This window comes from Pholis gunnellus (genome assembly GCF_910591455.1).
Source record: "Pholis gunnellus genome assembly, chromosome: 5".
Taxonomy (NCBI): domain Eukaryota; kingdom Metazoa; phylum Chordata; class Actinopteri; order Perciformes; family Pholidae; genus Pholis; species Pholis gunnellus.
The window spans coordinates 9,955,769-9,971,270 of record NC_136531.1 but is presented as its reverse complement, the minus strand read 5'-3'; the positions used below and the strand labels follow the sequence as shown (position 1 = coordinate 9,971,270).

The window sequence follows — 15,502 nt, the reverse complement described above, 5'->3', positions numbered from 1 at the left end:
ATTGTGCATAATGCCTTTGACCTTACAGCAGATCATTAAAAACATATCAAATCAGGCAAATATCAACAGGGGTGAAGAAAGTGTGTCTATTATAAGAAGAAACACGTTTTAAACATAAACTGCCATTTAAAGATCAATACCATATCTCACTGTCATTTTTCTTTGCTGTCTTTCGTGTGACTGTTGGGCTTTGATATACAAGCAGGGATTTATAGGCTTGTAAAACAGCACTTGCAGACACAAGGGAACCCTCATATGTAGTGTGTGTGTGTGTGTGTGTGCGAATGTGTGTGTGTCTGTGTGTCTGTAATAGCACAAAAGCTACACAACACCTCTCCCCATGATATGTTGTCATGTTATATTAATGCTATTGTAATTTTGGCACACAGTAATAATTCTCTGGCGATTTCTGTGACATTTTATTTTTCCACCTTTGATTTTCTATTACTCTTTTATCTTTAGGCATACATAGTCTTCTTCTTGTGCTCGTCAAAGCCCATACAGCTGCTATAACAACTTAAAGGCTTTACATTTCATTTATTAAGTGATTTAAATGTTTGTATCAATTTAACAACACATTTTATTACCCTTAAAGATTTGAGTGCAATTTTTTAATTGAAGTCGTATTTTATGACAAACAATATATCAAAATAAAATGTATCAAACGTCATGTACTTTTCCGACTGTGAAATGTCAAAATGTCTTCTGTAAAGAACTGTAAAAATATGCAAATGAGTTCGATACATCATTAATTAATTTGACATTTTTCTCATACACACCAAGTTAAGTGAATTTAAGATTCTAAATAGCTTGTTAACAGGCCCCGCCCTTCAATGGAAAGCTTGGATAAGCCTAAAAGTGAGAAGAGAAAACAAATTAATCATTGCACATACTGAAGCATATTCTTCATCCACAGATGATTAAGAATTCTTTCTCATATATGTTTTTATATATAATTTAGAGCCAATAGATTTGACCCATGGAAGTTTGGTCTTGATCTACATCGTTGCTCAGAGTTAGTCTGTCAGCTAAAATGTGCCTCTGATAAGGGCCCAGTGGGAGGCACGGGCTGGTTGAAGAAGTCACTGCCAGGATTTTAAGTCATGCTCTCTGGAAAATTCAAATTAAATCACTTTGATTACATACACAACCATACACAGCACAATGTGCAGGGACATGTGTTTGTGCCTATAGCTTCAGAAAGCATATAACTAAGAAAGAATAAAATAACCAAACAAAATAAAATATTCTACAATAAGATAAACAATAAAATAATACATCCTTGGCCTACGTTTCAGAGAATTGAAATGAAAAACGGAGAAAATTATAATAGAATGAGTTTTAGAAAATGTAAACAATATAATATGTTTTGTAATTATTGCTATAACAGGCTGCTAATTAGAGTCTTTAAACACACAGACTATAGACCAATCATTTAGCCAACTGTAGGCTCACCGGTAATCATATGCAATCAAATATTCTATCAATTTTTAGGTTTGGTGTGTGGTCAAAAAAATAAAAATTAATCCAAAGGGTCTACATTTACTAGGCTTATCCGATTGTTGTATATAATGTTAGTGTCCTTACGTAAAAAAAAAACATAGTGTGTGGGAGTGTGAAAAGTGTGGAAGTTTGAACTATAGTGTCATTCTTTGTTTGTGATGAGGACCACCTGAAACAACCATAAGGACTCCTTATGGTACCCGGACCACTGCATTCGGATCACTCTGCCGTACGTCAACTGTAGCCGCCGTAAAATGACGTGATTGCGGTGACGACAGGAAAAACAGCGGGCTTGTTTGAAACAGGAAAAGCGTTTCGGTAGCTATTGACAACGCTGTGATTCAGTGAGAAAGTTTGTTTTTGTTTTGTATAAAAGTCTCCAAATGGTCCTTTTAACGGATGGTGAAACTCTACAGTTGAAGGATGCAGTGACGTGGATCTAACTTAACGCAGTAGGCTGTCAACGGCAGACGAGAAACGGAGAATATGATTGTTTGTTAACTAGGTGGCTAACTTTAGCTAAGACAGCTAACGTACAGTAGCACTATGGTGTTTTAGGGAAGTGCTGTAAAGCTGCTGCTACAGTGTATCGTGATCTCTGGTTATTTGGGAAGTTATCGTAAGAGGTAAGACGCAAACTGCGTAGTTTAACGTTTCCTAAATAGCGTCTATAGAGCTCGATTGTCTCATCCTGCCAACGTAAAGACACGTAGCTTAAGTTAAATTGACTGACCTTAGCTAACGTCAGATCAAAGATACAAATCCCCATTCGATATCGAGATAAAGTCGTTTTCATCAACAGTGTCATCGCCGAATAAATACGATCATACTTACGTACTGATAACGTGCTAGCTGTGTCATCTTTTACATGTTTCTAAAGTGTCCAAACTGACCTCTGTTGTTATTGTGCTTCCTTCAGTGCCAACATGTCCTCCAAAGACGACACTCGCATCCTGGTTTTGGAGGAGCAAGTGGAGAGTTTATCGGATGAGTTAATGCAATGCCAGGTATGTATGAATGTGTGTCTGACACACTAATGATTAAGGCTCGCTTCCTTATAACTCAGTGACACAATAACAATGGGATTTCTCTAAAATAGTGACATTCAGTCAGTGAACTGATTGCAGCAAGTTCAGTCAGCAAATGTGTTGACAATACTATTTTGTCATTTGTCTCTTATCAGTCATTATTGAACAGTTATTTTCACACATTTCAGCTTTTCATAAGCCTGACGAAAGATTCTTGATCATATATTTTGTGTGCAGTCATTACCACAACCGTATGCTTTATTTTGTGCAAAGCTGTTTTTTCTTTTTCACTATTTGTCATCTCCATCAGACAATGACTACCCACTTAATTCAATTCCAAATCATTTGGCATCTTAATTGCTATTATATTTAATTTAGAAAAAGGCTTATGATTTACCCAAGATCCACGATCTGTTTCACCTCCACTCATTTCAACTCATAAGCATGGACTGACTCCTGGTTATAGTTTTCAGGTTGATGATTAGCAGTTGACAGTCATTGCAGTCTATCATCAGGAAGGTAGTTACTGTTTAAAGATTTTACAGAATTGCATAAAGCTTATTTTATTTGTTTAGTTATCCGTGTAGCTGCATACATCTATAACTTACCTGACCACACTTTATAAAACATTCAGCAAAGACCGTAAATACTGTGCAGCAAATATTCCCCATTTTTCTATCAATTCAAATAAATACAGACACAGAGACACAGAAAATGCTCATGAGCAGATTTGAGAGCCTTTCATCTTCCTTTTGTAAGTCAGTGATTGAGGGAAGGTGTCCTTGCATATTCACCACCAGGTGGTGCCTCATAACATGAGTGAAGTTAACCCAGCATCTCTCACTTTGCATATTCACAGTACCTTGCTTTACAGGTATGTAGACAGACAGCTGTGGGGTTCAGCAGATGATGTGTTACATTTGGGTTTTTATTAGACTTCAGATACCACTTGGCACATGGGGTAGGAACACGTGTTGTGGTGCTGTTGGGCAATAACCACACGTGTGCCTGTTACCGGATTTATTTTATATAAAGTTTGACTTTGAAGTTAACTAAGAACTTTGACATATTCACACCTTCAACCACAAGGCATCCATAGTGGTGCAAATCCATGCATGCACCTACGTAATTCAATAAACCAAAAAACTTTATTCATTTGCTTCCAATTCACTATACTGAGTATGACTAATTGACAGCTAAATTGCTGTATACCTAATAAAAACGCCTATAGCAGTCACATGTATGTCTGAGGCCTTTTTATGTTTTAAAATTAGAATTTATGAAACACTTTGTTGGAGACCATATGTGTATTTTATTTTTTGTTAAATGTTTTCTACAGTGTTTCCAGTGTTGGGGCGAGTAAAGGGATTGTATAATTAGAGGTGTTTGCTTACCTAACAACCAACAACTGCTGTGCATCCCTTTTTTATTAGTAGCACTGAGTAGGCCTTTGTCAAGCAAATAAGAGCGCCTGTAACACTGTAACGTATGTGTTAAAATGTCCATTTCACTACATTATGGTACTAGCTAGTTTACCAGTGAGATTTTGTTCACTTCAGAAAGTTAGTGCTGCCCTACAATGAACATCGCAGCCATCCTTGGTGGTCTGGTCTGGAGTAGAACATCAGCGATTCTGTCTATCTAATGGGAACCTTTAGTTGTGAAGTGTACAATTTAAATAGTGGCATTTGAATACCACTGATGTCTTAAGTCTCTTGCAAGATGTTCTTCAGGACAGCCATTAACTACAAAGAGTCTCATCTGTCGGCCAGCAAATGTTCCTACTAGACCATGCTAATTTTATTAATATGTGGCTGAATTCCAGATACTTTCTTTGGTATGTTTAGCCCATGGTGTTTCAGTGTCTGGATTCAAAATGAATAATTCAAACACCATCAAACACACATTCAATGCATCTTTAAGTGCACATGTGGCAAAGGAGAGATCTTGATGAGGGTCCTCACTAGAACACTTGTCTGTGGAACGGCTAATGGCAGCCAAAGGCCAGGCAGAGGGAGACCACCTATTTTAAGTCATCCACGCTGCTTAATTTCATCGTTAACTGCATTGCAGGGCCTGATTTGATGAGATCTCTATCCTGCTTCATCCTGCTCTCACTCTGTATACACACACATACACACACACACACACACACACACACACACACACACACACACACACACACACACACACACACACACACACACACACACACACACACACACACACACACACAACACACACACACACACACACACACACACACACACACACACACACAAACACACACACACACACACACACACACACACACACACACACAGAGATGCATACAGACAGAGATCTACAGTCCTTCCACTTATGTGTTCAGCTCATGGTCTTATCAAGGTCTGCTTCTGCCATTTTAGTAAATAATTGATTAGACACTTTTGAAAAGGGGGTTAAAATTCATATACTAATTGGAGACCAGTAGATTCCAGTGGGAGGGATGACTTTTATCTTATGATGATGTGAACATAATTTATCAGATAATTTTATATTAAGTCGATTTGGTATAATTCTGTCTTTTAATGTCAGAAAATGTAGTTTTTTTAGATGTCCCTCATTAAATGTAATGTAGTTTAAAAAAATGTTTGAAAAACCAGCGAGACAATTTGAATTGGAAATATGTCGGGGGCTGGCTGGGTTTCTCTACTTGAAGATGACTCTCCCTGTCATCAGTTTTGAGTTTCTTTGGGGCTAGTTACTTTGGAGCTGTAGTGGAAAACATATCCGCGGCGCAACTGATTAATAAAGAAGATGCAAGCTCGACTGCTGTGTTTTGATTTGGATCCCGGCTCTCTCCCCGGTCATGAATAGTGCATAATGACAAGTGTCAATGCTGGCTCCCCTTGAGTCCAAGGTCACATCTCAGCCATGAAAATTCCTGTTAAGAGAGCCTCGTGATTAGAGAGGGCAGGCCAGATCAAAACTATTCCGTACGAGATATTTCAATTATTGATCGACTTCTGTCGTGTGATGATGTCATTGAGCATCCTATTTCTTATTTTGTTTTTCAGTGAGTAAAGCGGAGATGTCTTGTAGGCCTCGTTGCAATTTTGAGACAAATTTAATCAAAATCTATCTACGTCAATTAAGAATAACTTGCTGTTGACTCGCTGATTCTTTTATTTTCACAGGCAGACAAGGAGTTTGTGTGGTCCCTGTGGAAACGCCTGCAAGTGGCAAATCCAGACTTGACCCAGGCTGTCAGTTTGGTGGTTGAGCGGTGAGTAGATTCATCTTTTCAAATTGCTACCTGAGAGGCTCAGTAGCTTGAAAATTCCTTTATCCCACAAGTAAAGAGAAATATGTGTGAAAGTCGTTCAAGGGGTGTTTAAGGCACCTTGGCCATTCTACCGGGGTTACGACGGAATCTGGTGCGGATGCTGATTTAAGCCTTGTTATCCCCGGTCTAGCAGTTCAACCATGGAAACCCTTTTAATGAAAACACTCCTCCACCGCACCCATTCTGGACGCTTGAAGCACTCCTGCCAAATACTTGTCTTTATCGGATAAATTGTGAGATTGAATATGACCTCTTTTGCAGGGTAGCTAAGCTGCACCAAACACTGGCATGGGAACTTTCGGAGAAGAGCAGAGGCTCAGGCCTTTTTCACACTTGGATAAATTAAACATATTCCTCCTGTTTAGGAAACAAATATTTGACTTTAAATTAGGGATACACCGATACCACAAGTACAGGTCGACCTCAAAGCTCAGGCCAGCTAAGGTGCGCCTAAGCCGGAGTTGTTGCTAACTTCGGGGCTAACCCCCTTCACTTTAATCAGCAGGTAGCACCGGCAATTAAGGCAAGGAAACTTGGCTTGGGTCTCACGAAGTTGTCGCATTAATTCACCGACAACTAAACTGTACACACACTGCACTCCTACCTTCACGGCTGTTCTGGTACTGCAGGCTTTACAGTCTCTAGCGGACACTCGCTAACGTTACGCCAAGCTGACGAGCTCGCTAATTGCTGTGGTGGAGACTAAAGTGGCTGCATGTGTCCACGACAATGCACGCGACACCGTGCCTGCCAACTCTCCCGGACGGCTGACCTGGGGCCTGTTGTGTGCATACGACTGCAGCTGTCAGTAACTGATGGAATTAACCTGTTGGTGCATCGGGTGATCATTGCGACTGGGCAGCTTATTAGGCACTTCAACCGCCAATCTTGTTGGCTAATGTCACGTCGCCGTAAAGTGGTATCGGGTGCGGTCGCATTGGAGTAGTTTTATGAGTTTTATGAGTACGAGTATATGAGCACGGTATCGGATGAGGTACCCAACACTGCTCTCGGTATCGGTGCATCCCTACTTTAAATTGTCTTTGATGATGCTACTACTGCAGTTTGAACACCAGTTGTTCCACTTGCATATGTTGAAATGAATGGAACGCTTTATTCAATACTTGGACTAGTTTTTACTGACTTTCTTCTCTTTTGAGGATTCCTTAGAACGATATTTTCCCTATCATGGGTGCATATCACATACATCCTGAGGTCTGTCAGTTGTTAGAAGACCCTTAATAGGGGTAAAACCCAGTGTAGCAGCGAGCCAAGAGTTCCTCAGTACCTATGCGTCTCATTCTTTCTCCACACCCTCTTCAGTTCCTTTATAGCCCCATAGGGAAACCCATCAAAGTATGCTGGTCCGCTGAGACTCGCGGGGGAACATGCAGCCGGAGAGTGTATGTGTATTGTATCACCTGATGCGCAGGAGGATATTGACATGGTAATTGTGTCGACTCCAGTCAAGCGCAGGTGCCTACTGGGAGCCGCCATTCAGCCTCCCCTCCCCTTCCTGTGCGGATCTTGTAGAGTGATTGGTTGGTTGCTCAGGACATGGCGAACACAGCCCCAATATACAAGGAAATGTAGCTCGGCCAAGCCTGCGTTCCAGCTCCTCCGGGGACATCGGATACTTATTTCGGTGTCTACCGGGGGAGAGGGCTGATCAGAAGAGGCAAAGAAACGAGAGAACGGGCCTCACAGATGGGAGGTGTAGAAGGAGCAAGAGATGAGTGGGGGGAATGGCTGGCCCCTGGTGGCCTACAGCAGTTGAAACAAACAGGTCCCCATTTGATGCCTTTTTTTTGTCTCCCCAAAAGTTCATTATGATAAAAGAGGCTTAGTGGGCTGAAGAGGAATGTTCAGAGTTTGGTGGAGCAGCAGGATTGTACAGTAGCTCACGTTTTTACAACAGATATTCCTTTTTTATTTACATTGATAATACTTTTCTTAAAGAGTAGTTTTTATAAACATTATATGAAAAGAATTTTTTAAAAAAAGTAATCGCTTGTATGTTAGGGTTATTCTTTATTTGCCAAGTTCAACAGGTGCGCAAATATTAGGAAATTTACATTGGTTAGAAAACGCAGGATTAACACTCTAAGTGGGAAATTATTACGGAAACAGTGTTTTATAGTATTAACAAGGCAAACTAACTAATATACCTGAAATACAGATTTCTTAAATTTCTGCTCGTCTTTCTCTATGTACTGAACACCCACTGTCTCTTAAAGTTATAAAACAATTACAGTAAATACTTTTTCAGGCGATAGGGGTCCGTTTTTGTAAGCAGGCTGGCAGATATGGCCAAAATCTTCCATTAAGATATAGGTCATTTCATATCTCGATAACCATATATAGCATGTTTTCTGGTAGTTCAATAGATAATCTATATGAAATAACGACATGCTAACGCCTTTTTTGTGTGTGAAATAAGTACTTGACAAATAAAAAGTACTCAGTATTTTCTCTTTTTTTATAAATACCTTTATTGTAAAATGAACATAATAGTTTTTTAAGTGAAATTTTAGAGAACGAATAAACATTTCCAGCTAAGACCATGTTAAAACGGATGCACACAGAGTAATCAGATTAAGATAATAGTTAGATTTAACTACACTGACTTGACCCACTTCACATTCCCATAAGATGAATATTTTTAATCTTAAGAAACATGAGTTAGTATCTGCTTGTTATCATCAATTTAGGCGAAGTAATTGTGTCTCACAATATCTCGATATGTGAATTTATTTCAATACGATCCCATTGAAGTTATTGTATTGAATTATCGCTCAGCCCTATGTAGACATAACATACTTACTGTCCAATTGTACTTTTCTCTCTCTTCCAGTGAGAAGCACAAAGCGGAGGTCAAGGACAGAAAAGTGTTGGAGATCCTCCAGTCCAAAGACCAGAAGATACAGGAGCTGGAACAGGTACAGTACTATTTGTCTCTCCGACTGTAACTTTCTGTGTACATCTGTTAGATCTCAGACACACTGTTAGCTCTGTCAGCACGTTAGCCATTAGCCGCCGGCTCGCCGTCGTGAGGCAATCGAAATGCTCCCAATCTCTGAACTTGCACCTTTTAAACTCTTTCTCTCTCTTACCTGCTTTTCCTTTGCGCCACGCCTTGAGCAATATTTCTCGACGGTATAATGACTGACAATAATGACATCACTAATGTAATTTACTCCAAATCATCATCCCCTCACTGAAGCATCTGTCAGCCTCCTTCATTAGTGTCCCTCATCCAGAGTCATGTTCGTTCCTGATGAGACAGGCTGTAATGGAGTCATCAGCTTGCCAGTGTTTAGTTTTTTCTTTTTTAAATTACCCTCCTCAGCCATCTTTAGCCACTCGATACAGTAGCTACAGTATTAACTCATAGGAGCACACGACGTGTGATTATGTCAAACTTTTATTTCTGTGTATTATTTGGGCCTTTATTTTGAGGCCAGTACAACAGTTCAATCAGTCAACACAGTGGTACTACAATAATAGGTATGCAGGGCGTGACAGTAATGAGGTGGGATCTATTTATTATGTCTCCATAAGAAAGGCCTGCTATTGCATACTGTGCAGAAGTATTGTAAAATGTATTGCGTTGTATTGTGAATGCCACTTCAAAGATTTAATGCTTTCCTTTTTTACGTGCCGGAAGGGTCCACTCAAAATTCTAAACGTTATGACATCTCAGTGAAGTCTGCTTGATTTTTAACAAGGCTTTGGTGAACTGCGTATTGTCTTGATCTGTAATAATGTAACTGTTATTCGTACCTTAATCTAATAGCTGGCAGTAGCCACAACTTGACCATTTTCTCCCGTGTGTCACATTTGCGAACCAACCTTCTGCACTAACAGTTGTTATAATTGAGTGATTCTTTCATTCATCATCCACTACTCATAATTCAAATGAGTTTGAGAGTGAACGTGTGAACCTATCTACGTCTAATCCGCTGATCTGATTCATTCCAAAGTGGCTTTCACAGAAAAGCCAAAAATATTCATTTTTTATTCTTGCTTGTGGTTTCTATGCATTTTGAAAGTGTCTCGTTCTCCTTGTGGGCTATTTGAGAATCTCATTAAGAGCACTGAACTCTGTGCTGTGTCATTCGGCCCTCTGACCGTCATCATCTCATCCACAGTCGTGAGCCTTACACACCCAAAAAGTGATTCATTGGTTTTTCCTCTCTTTTTTTTGGGAGAGGTGACGGTCGACTGAGTCCACACAGGATCCTACACTCCTCTTGATATCTCCATTCTCCAACTTCTTTTTTTTTTATCTTCCACCTGTTTTTCTATACACTTTCCCTCGCTCCTCCTTTCCATTTTTGTAACATAATTAGCTTTCATTTTTGAACAGCACTGGGAATTTTCAAATGCTAATCTTTCTTTCCTAGACCTCTTAACTTGGCGGAATCCCCCTTTTTTTCCTCCTCTATCAATTGAGCACTACTGGGGTTCAAATTGTTCTCGCCTACCTCATTATCAACGTTTGAATTTATTTTCTGCTCTCCAGTATAAATCTCTATTAAAGCCCCCTCTGTTCTTACCACGGCGAGCTAGGAGTAGCGAGGAACGCTAAATCCACTATCTGGATATATCTCAGCGATTTCCCTCAACATGGCAATTAATTGCATCCCAAAGCACGGTGTTATTTGAGAGGAGGGTGTACCCACAGAAGGCTGTGGATTACCAGCCAGAACCAAACCCCAGCTGATGCAGTGTTAAGAGGCCAGCCTCCTCCTGCTAACGCCACAAAGGCTGCCAAAAAAACATGACGTGAGCATATACCAGCATCAAGAGTGGGTGGTCATTAAAATCATTGAATAATTTGTGCTGGTCCGGTCTGGTTTGATTAACCTTACGAAACATTGAATTGTTCATCATGAAGCATTAGGATATGTTCTGACTCACAATACATCTTAATAGTATGTGCTATCTTTCTGTTAAGGGTTGTGGATTAACCGATATGTGATTTATTAATTAATAACTTTTGAAATAGATGAATGAACAAAAATGTTTGTGATTGTCCGTTGGACGAAACAAGACGCTTCCTAACGTCACCTTTGGCTCTAGGAAATCTCAATGGGCATTTTTCATTGTTTTCTGAGGCTTAATAGATCTAACAATTAATCAAGATAATAATTGGTAGAATAATCAATTTGGGAAATAATTGTTATTTGCAACCCTATTTCTGTTGCAACACATTCAAGGTTAAAAAAGAATCACAGATTGTTTTCTAATATTGAAAACACTTTATCTACTTAATATTTAAAGATACACTCAGGTTGTAATGCCTGGTAAATTTAAACATATTGGTTTTACGTTACTCAGAGCTGGTCAGGACAAGCTCATATATTTGATAAGAGTATTCCAAGACTTAAATCCCTAATGAAACCTGGGGCACTCGTTCTCGCCCTATCTTTCTTTTTCTCTGCGTCGCTCCCTGTCTGTCTTCTGTCTCGCTGTCTGCCACAGACAGTGACAGGGCAGCAGCAGGGGATTAACAACTTGGGACGGAGGAGGACGACGACGACGACAGTGGAAGAGGAGAGCGCCTTAATGAAGAAGGAGCTGACAGCTCTGCGTGAACAACTGGTCAATAACAGTCAGGAACTTAAGGTTGGTGGAACAAATCTTCTGTGGCGGTCTGGGCTTCAGAGTCAAAAAGTCTCTGTTCTCTGCGGCACCGAACACGACAAGTCCCCTGTTCCCCCCCCCGTGGCGATAGCCACCGGCATTTCAATCATTTAGAAGAGAACGAGGATTGCTCAGCCCTCCTGATCACAATCTCTATGTCTTTGTGTCTTCTCCTCTCGCACCCTTTCTTGCTTTTCGCTTTCTGTCTCGCTACTGACAACAGAGAATACTTAACAGCTGGAGAGTGTGTGTGTGTGTGTGCGCGAGAGAGAAAGAGGGAGAGAAACGAAAGCAGCCTGTTAACTTGAAAATAAATACTTAATGATGTTCATGTGATGGTGTGGCTTCTCCCTAATTATGCTTAGTTGGGACCTGGCTATGATTAATTGATAAAGGAATGGTTCTTACACAGTCTTGGTGAGGTCTCATGGCGAGAAATTGTGGGGGACAGCATCAAAGGAGACCTAGGTTGAGTCTAATGGGTCTTGCAGCAAGCACTATTCTCATTAGGAGCCTGTCATTAAAGCCGACACACTGGCCCCTGTACCTGCATGAGACCAGCTCTTGCGGCACGGCTCGGCCCGCACCGGCCAACATCAGGCCGCGTGGGCACAGTCATACAGCACAGGTGACCTTGGCCAATCAGCAACTCATGCAGGGGCCTCCCGCAGCAAAGTCGGCCCACTGTTTACATATTCATTTCAGCCTCAACCCCATGGGTTGCTTCTCTTTTTGTACTTCTCCATCTTTCTCTTTTCATTTTCTCAGTTTGAATTGCTACTTTTTTCTGTTTCTCTCCTTCCGTCACCGTTGTTTATTTGGCCCTCATGACCCCCCCCCACTCTCCTCCTTACACACACCTCTCTTATCCAGGAAATGAAGACGGAGTGCAGGAGGAAAGAGGAGGAGGAGCGGCAGGTGGTGCAGGCTCTAGAGGAGGAGAAAGGGGGATTAACCTCCCGCTGTGCAACCCTGCGAGCTGACCTGGAGGAGAAAGAGAGGCAGGCCAACAGCCAACGAGACCAGAGGGATGCCGCCCGGGACAGAGTCAAGGTATGAACGCGGGGACAAGTCCGCTCAGACACACACAGCCGTACAGGAAGGGCACCGTCCTCTAGCTCTACATTTCTTCTGCACACCTTGAACTCTCTGATCCCTCATACCCCTTTCCTCCTCAGCATGTGAATATAAAAAGATCTCTGTTGCAAAGCACACAATTTAAATATGCAGGGACTATATTCAAAGGAAGGAAAAATTATTATTCAACATGGAGGACACAGAGCTTCCTTGTGTGGGGTAAAAAATGGATTGGGCTGACCACAAGTACAAGGAACCTGCAAGCAGGTCATTTTCAGAATCTGTCCATTGCTCCAGTCATTGGTGTACATCAATACTTTCCATCTCTGTGGACATGAGAAACACAGTGATTAGACAGTGTTGTTATTTTAAACATGAACCACTGGGTTGTTTGGGGAGTGGAAATGTAGCTATAAGCACTCAGTAATGATTAGTAAGTACGTAATGATATAATTAAGAAATATAATACGCATTACATTCCAGAGAGAGAAGTCAGGAACGAGTGACCGCTCTCTTGCCGAGATTCAGAAGTCATCCACTATTTATGTGTACATCAAAGCTCACACATCTTTACAGGATTGGTTGGGGGAGGGGGGATGCAGAAAAAGGCTCAAATCACAATCAAAATCCTTCGGAGGTTTCATTTCAGCCGCCTTTTGGCATTCCCTTACAGAAATCAGCTGCCTGCCAATACTAGAGTCTGAGGACTTAGGAGCAGCAGAGGAGCCTCACATTCCTCCCCTTCCTTATAGACTAATTGTTATGAAACATATTGCTACGCTAGTCAAATGGAGTCAGGCAGGAAGTCTTAAATAAGTCAAGGCTGCAGAGTAATTACACTTGGACAAGATGGAGCCCAGCAACTAGCCTATGCACATCCATCACAGCCTGATACACCCTACCTGTTCCTAATTTTTTTTTGTATCATACATTGATGTGAGAGATGGAGATGGAGAGCATCGGGCGTGCGGTGGATACATCATGCCAATTTGTTTTACATAGCAAAGATTTGTCAAGGAATTTACAATGTATTCCAGTGCATGTGTAGATACGGTACACCTACAGGGCGTGGACAAAATGAAGGAAACACAATGTGATAGCCCTAAAGCTAACAGAAATGTAGTGATCCTCCGTTTATGTTCACTTATTTAAACACTTAAGAAAGTACCTGACAATGACACAAATATTCTCTTTAAAATCCAAACATTGCGAGTTCTCCTGCAGGGTAGCTACAGTCTACTGTCAGGTGTTTTGGTTATTTTGTCCTCCCATGTATAGACACCAAACTAAAAAAAAGATTGCTTTTTTTATGCACTTACACACACACAAGTATTATGGCATCGTTTCATGTCTTTTCTTGTAATTGCTGAAGACTAATTAATTTTGCATATGGTTAATTCTGGCCCTGTGAAACGCTTTTTAATTACATTTAATTTATCACGGTTTGGAGACCTTTGTGTGTTTGATGCTGTGCACCCTGCCCTGCGCTAATGTTTTTTTTCTTATTAAGAAAAAGCTGTCACTAACACCTTGTCTACACCTGCTGCACTGCGAAAGCAGCACAGTAGCAGCAGCTGCAGTCCCACGTCTGTCTATGCACTCGATCGGTTCAGTAACAAAGCTGCTGTGCACTCAAAAGTGTTGTGACATTGCTTACAGCTCAATGCACAATCAATTTAGTGACATATGTAAGTTGGAAGTAAATAGATTTGGAGCCTAAGATATGCCAGTGTGACAGAAATGTGAGCTGTCACGCAGCCAGTGTAGACAACTGTGTGGATTAAATTAGAAGAGTATCTGTTTCGTCAGATGGACGAGAGACGGACAACAGAAAAACATGGCGGAGACATGTGCAGCGTGGACTGTATCAGATAGGGGTTGTTTGATAGCCAACATTGACACTGTCACAGTGTGAAATAACACCTTTCTGATTCCAGGTCAGAGTAAGCAGCAAAGTCTGTGCTGTATTTACATGGCCCAGTCCTCAATCACTGCAAACACATAGGAACATGTGTTCCTGAATTGTAAATAAACTGTTGTTACTCTTCCACACCAGGAGTTGGAGGCGGAGCTACACAATGCATGGCAGGAGTTGTCCAGCTCGCAGAGCCACAGCAGCAGTCTAACGGCTCGGCTTTCTTCCAACGAGAGGGAGGTAGCGGCAAAAGAGGGGCAACTCGAGCAACTTCGGTGAGCCCTTCCAACTTCAGCGTTGCCCGATACACCTCAGTGTCTGTTGTCGAGTGACAGCCATTTCATCAGTTAAAGGACTTACGCGTCTGTCCTGTGCGTAGACATATACTTCACATGGGTTGCTGTGTAGAGCAGTTGCTGTATTGCTCTCGACACTGCGAGGCTTGGGGGGTGACACAGATTTCTTCCACTCTGGCTCACCTAAAGCCACTTGATAAGCCCTGCATAGTGGATGTGCTTTAAAAGAAGTAGAAAAGGGAAACATTGCAGGCTTTGGCTAAGCTTTAGTCGATATGATAAAAACTGTGAGAACCGTAGGAGCCTTACTTGTAATCTCAACCTTTTTTTGAAACTACTTTTCTGTTTTAATGCCAGAGGCACTCTTACATGTCAGTCACATCACGACCAGAGACCATTCTTTAGGTTTTAGCGAGGGGAATAAAGATGTGCTCATTAGTTAGCAGACCACTTTCTGGTAATTCCATGGGACACAAAACAAATTTCAGAAATGAACGTTTATGCTGATATTGCAATGTGTGAGAGAAATTTTAAGAAAGATCTAATAAACTTGTCATTGTCCTGGGTTCACCCCAATATGGCAAATGTATTTTTCAGCGTTACAGGTTAATTACATCTTTCTCAAATGTTACACTTTTTAACCCCTTTTTACACATTGAATTTAATTACAAAATCTGAAGAAAAAAAGCGTTAATAATACTAATAC

The 15,502-nt window shown here is 41.0% G+C and overlaps 1 protein-coding gene across 1 annotated transcript in view; it reads left to right on the top strand.

The window, feature by feature from the left end:
• The first annotated feature begins 1,942 nt into the window (after positions 1–1,942).
• The window catches only part of cntln (centlein, centrosomal protein), an 83,051-nt gene continuing 69,491 nt past the window's right edge, over positions 1,943–15,502 (top strand). Inside the window, exons 1-7 of the mRNA XM_079159717.1 lie at positions 1,943–2,129; positions 2,423–2,510; positions 5,711–5,799; positions 8,714–8,798; positions 11,347–11,490; positions 12,382–12,561; positions 14,642–14,775. Of these exons, the coding sequence (XP_079015843.1) occupies positions 2,430–2,510; positions 5,711–5,799; positions 8,714–8,798; positions 11,347–11,490; positions 12,382–12,561; positions 14,642–14,775 (713 nt within the window). The 5' untranslated portion in view covers positions 1,943–2,129; positions 2,423–2,429. The remainder of the gene's footprint in view (positions 2,130–2,422; positions 2,511–5,710; positions 5,800–8,713; positions 8,799–11,346; positions 11,491–12,381; positions 12,562–14,641; positions 14,776–15,502) is intronic.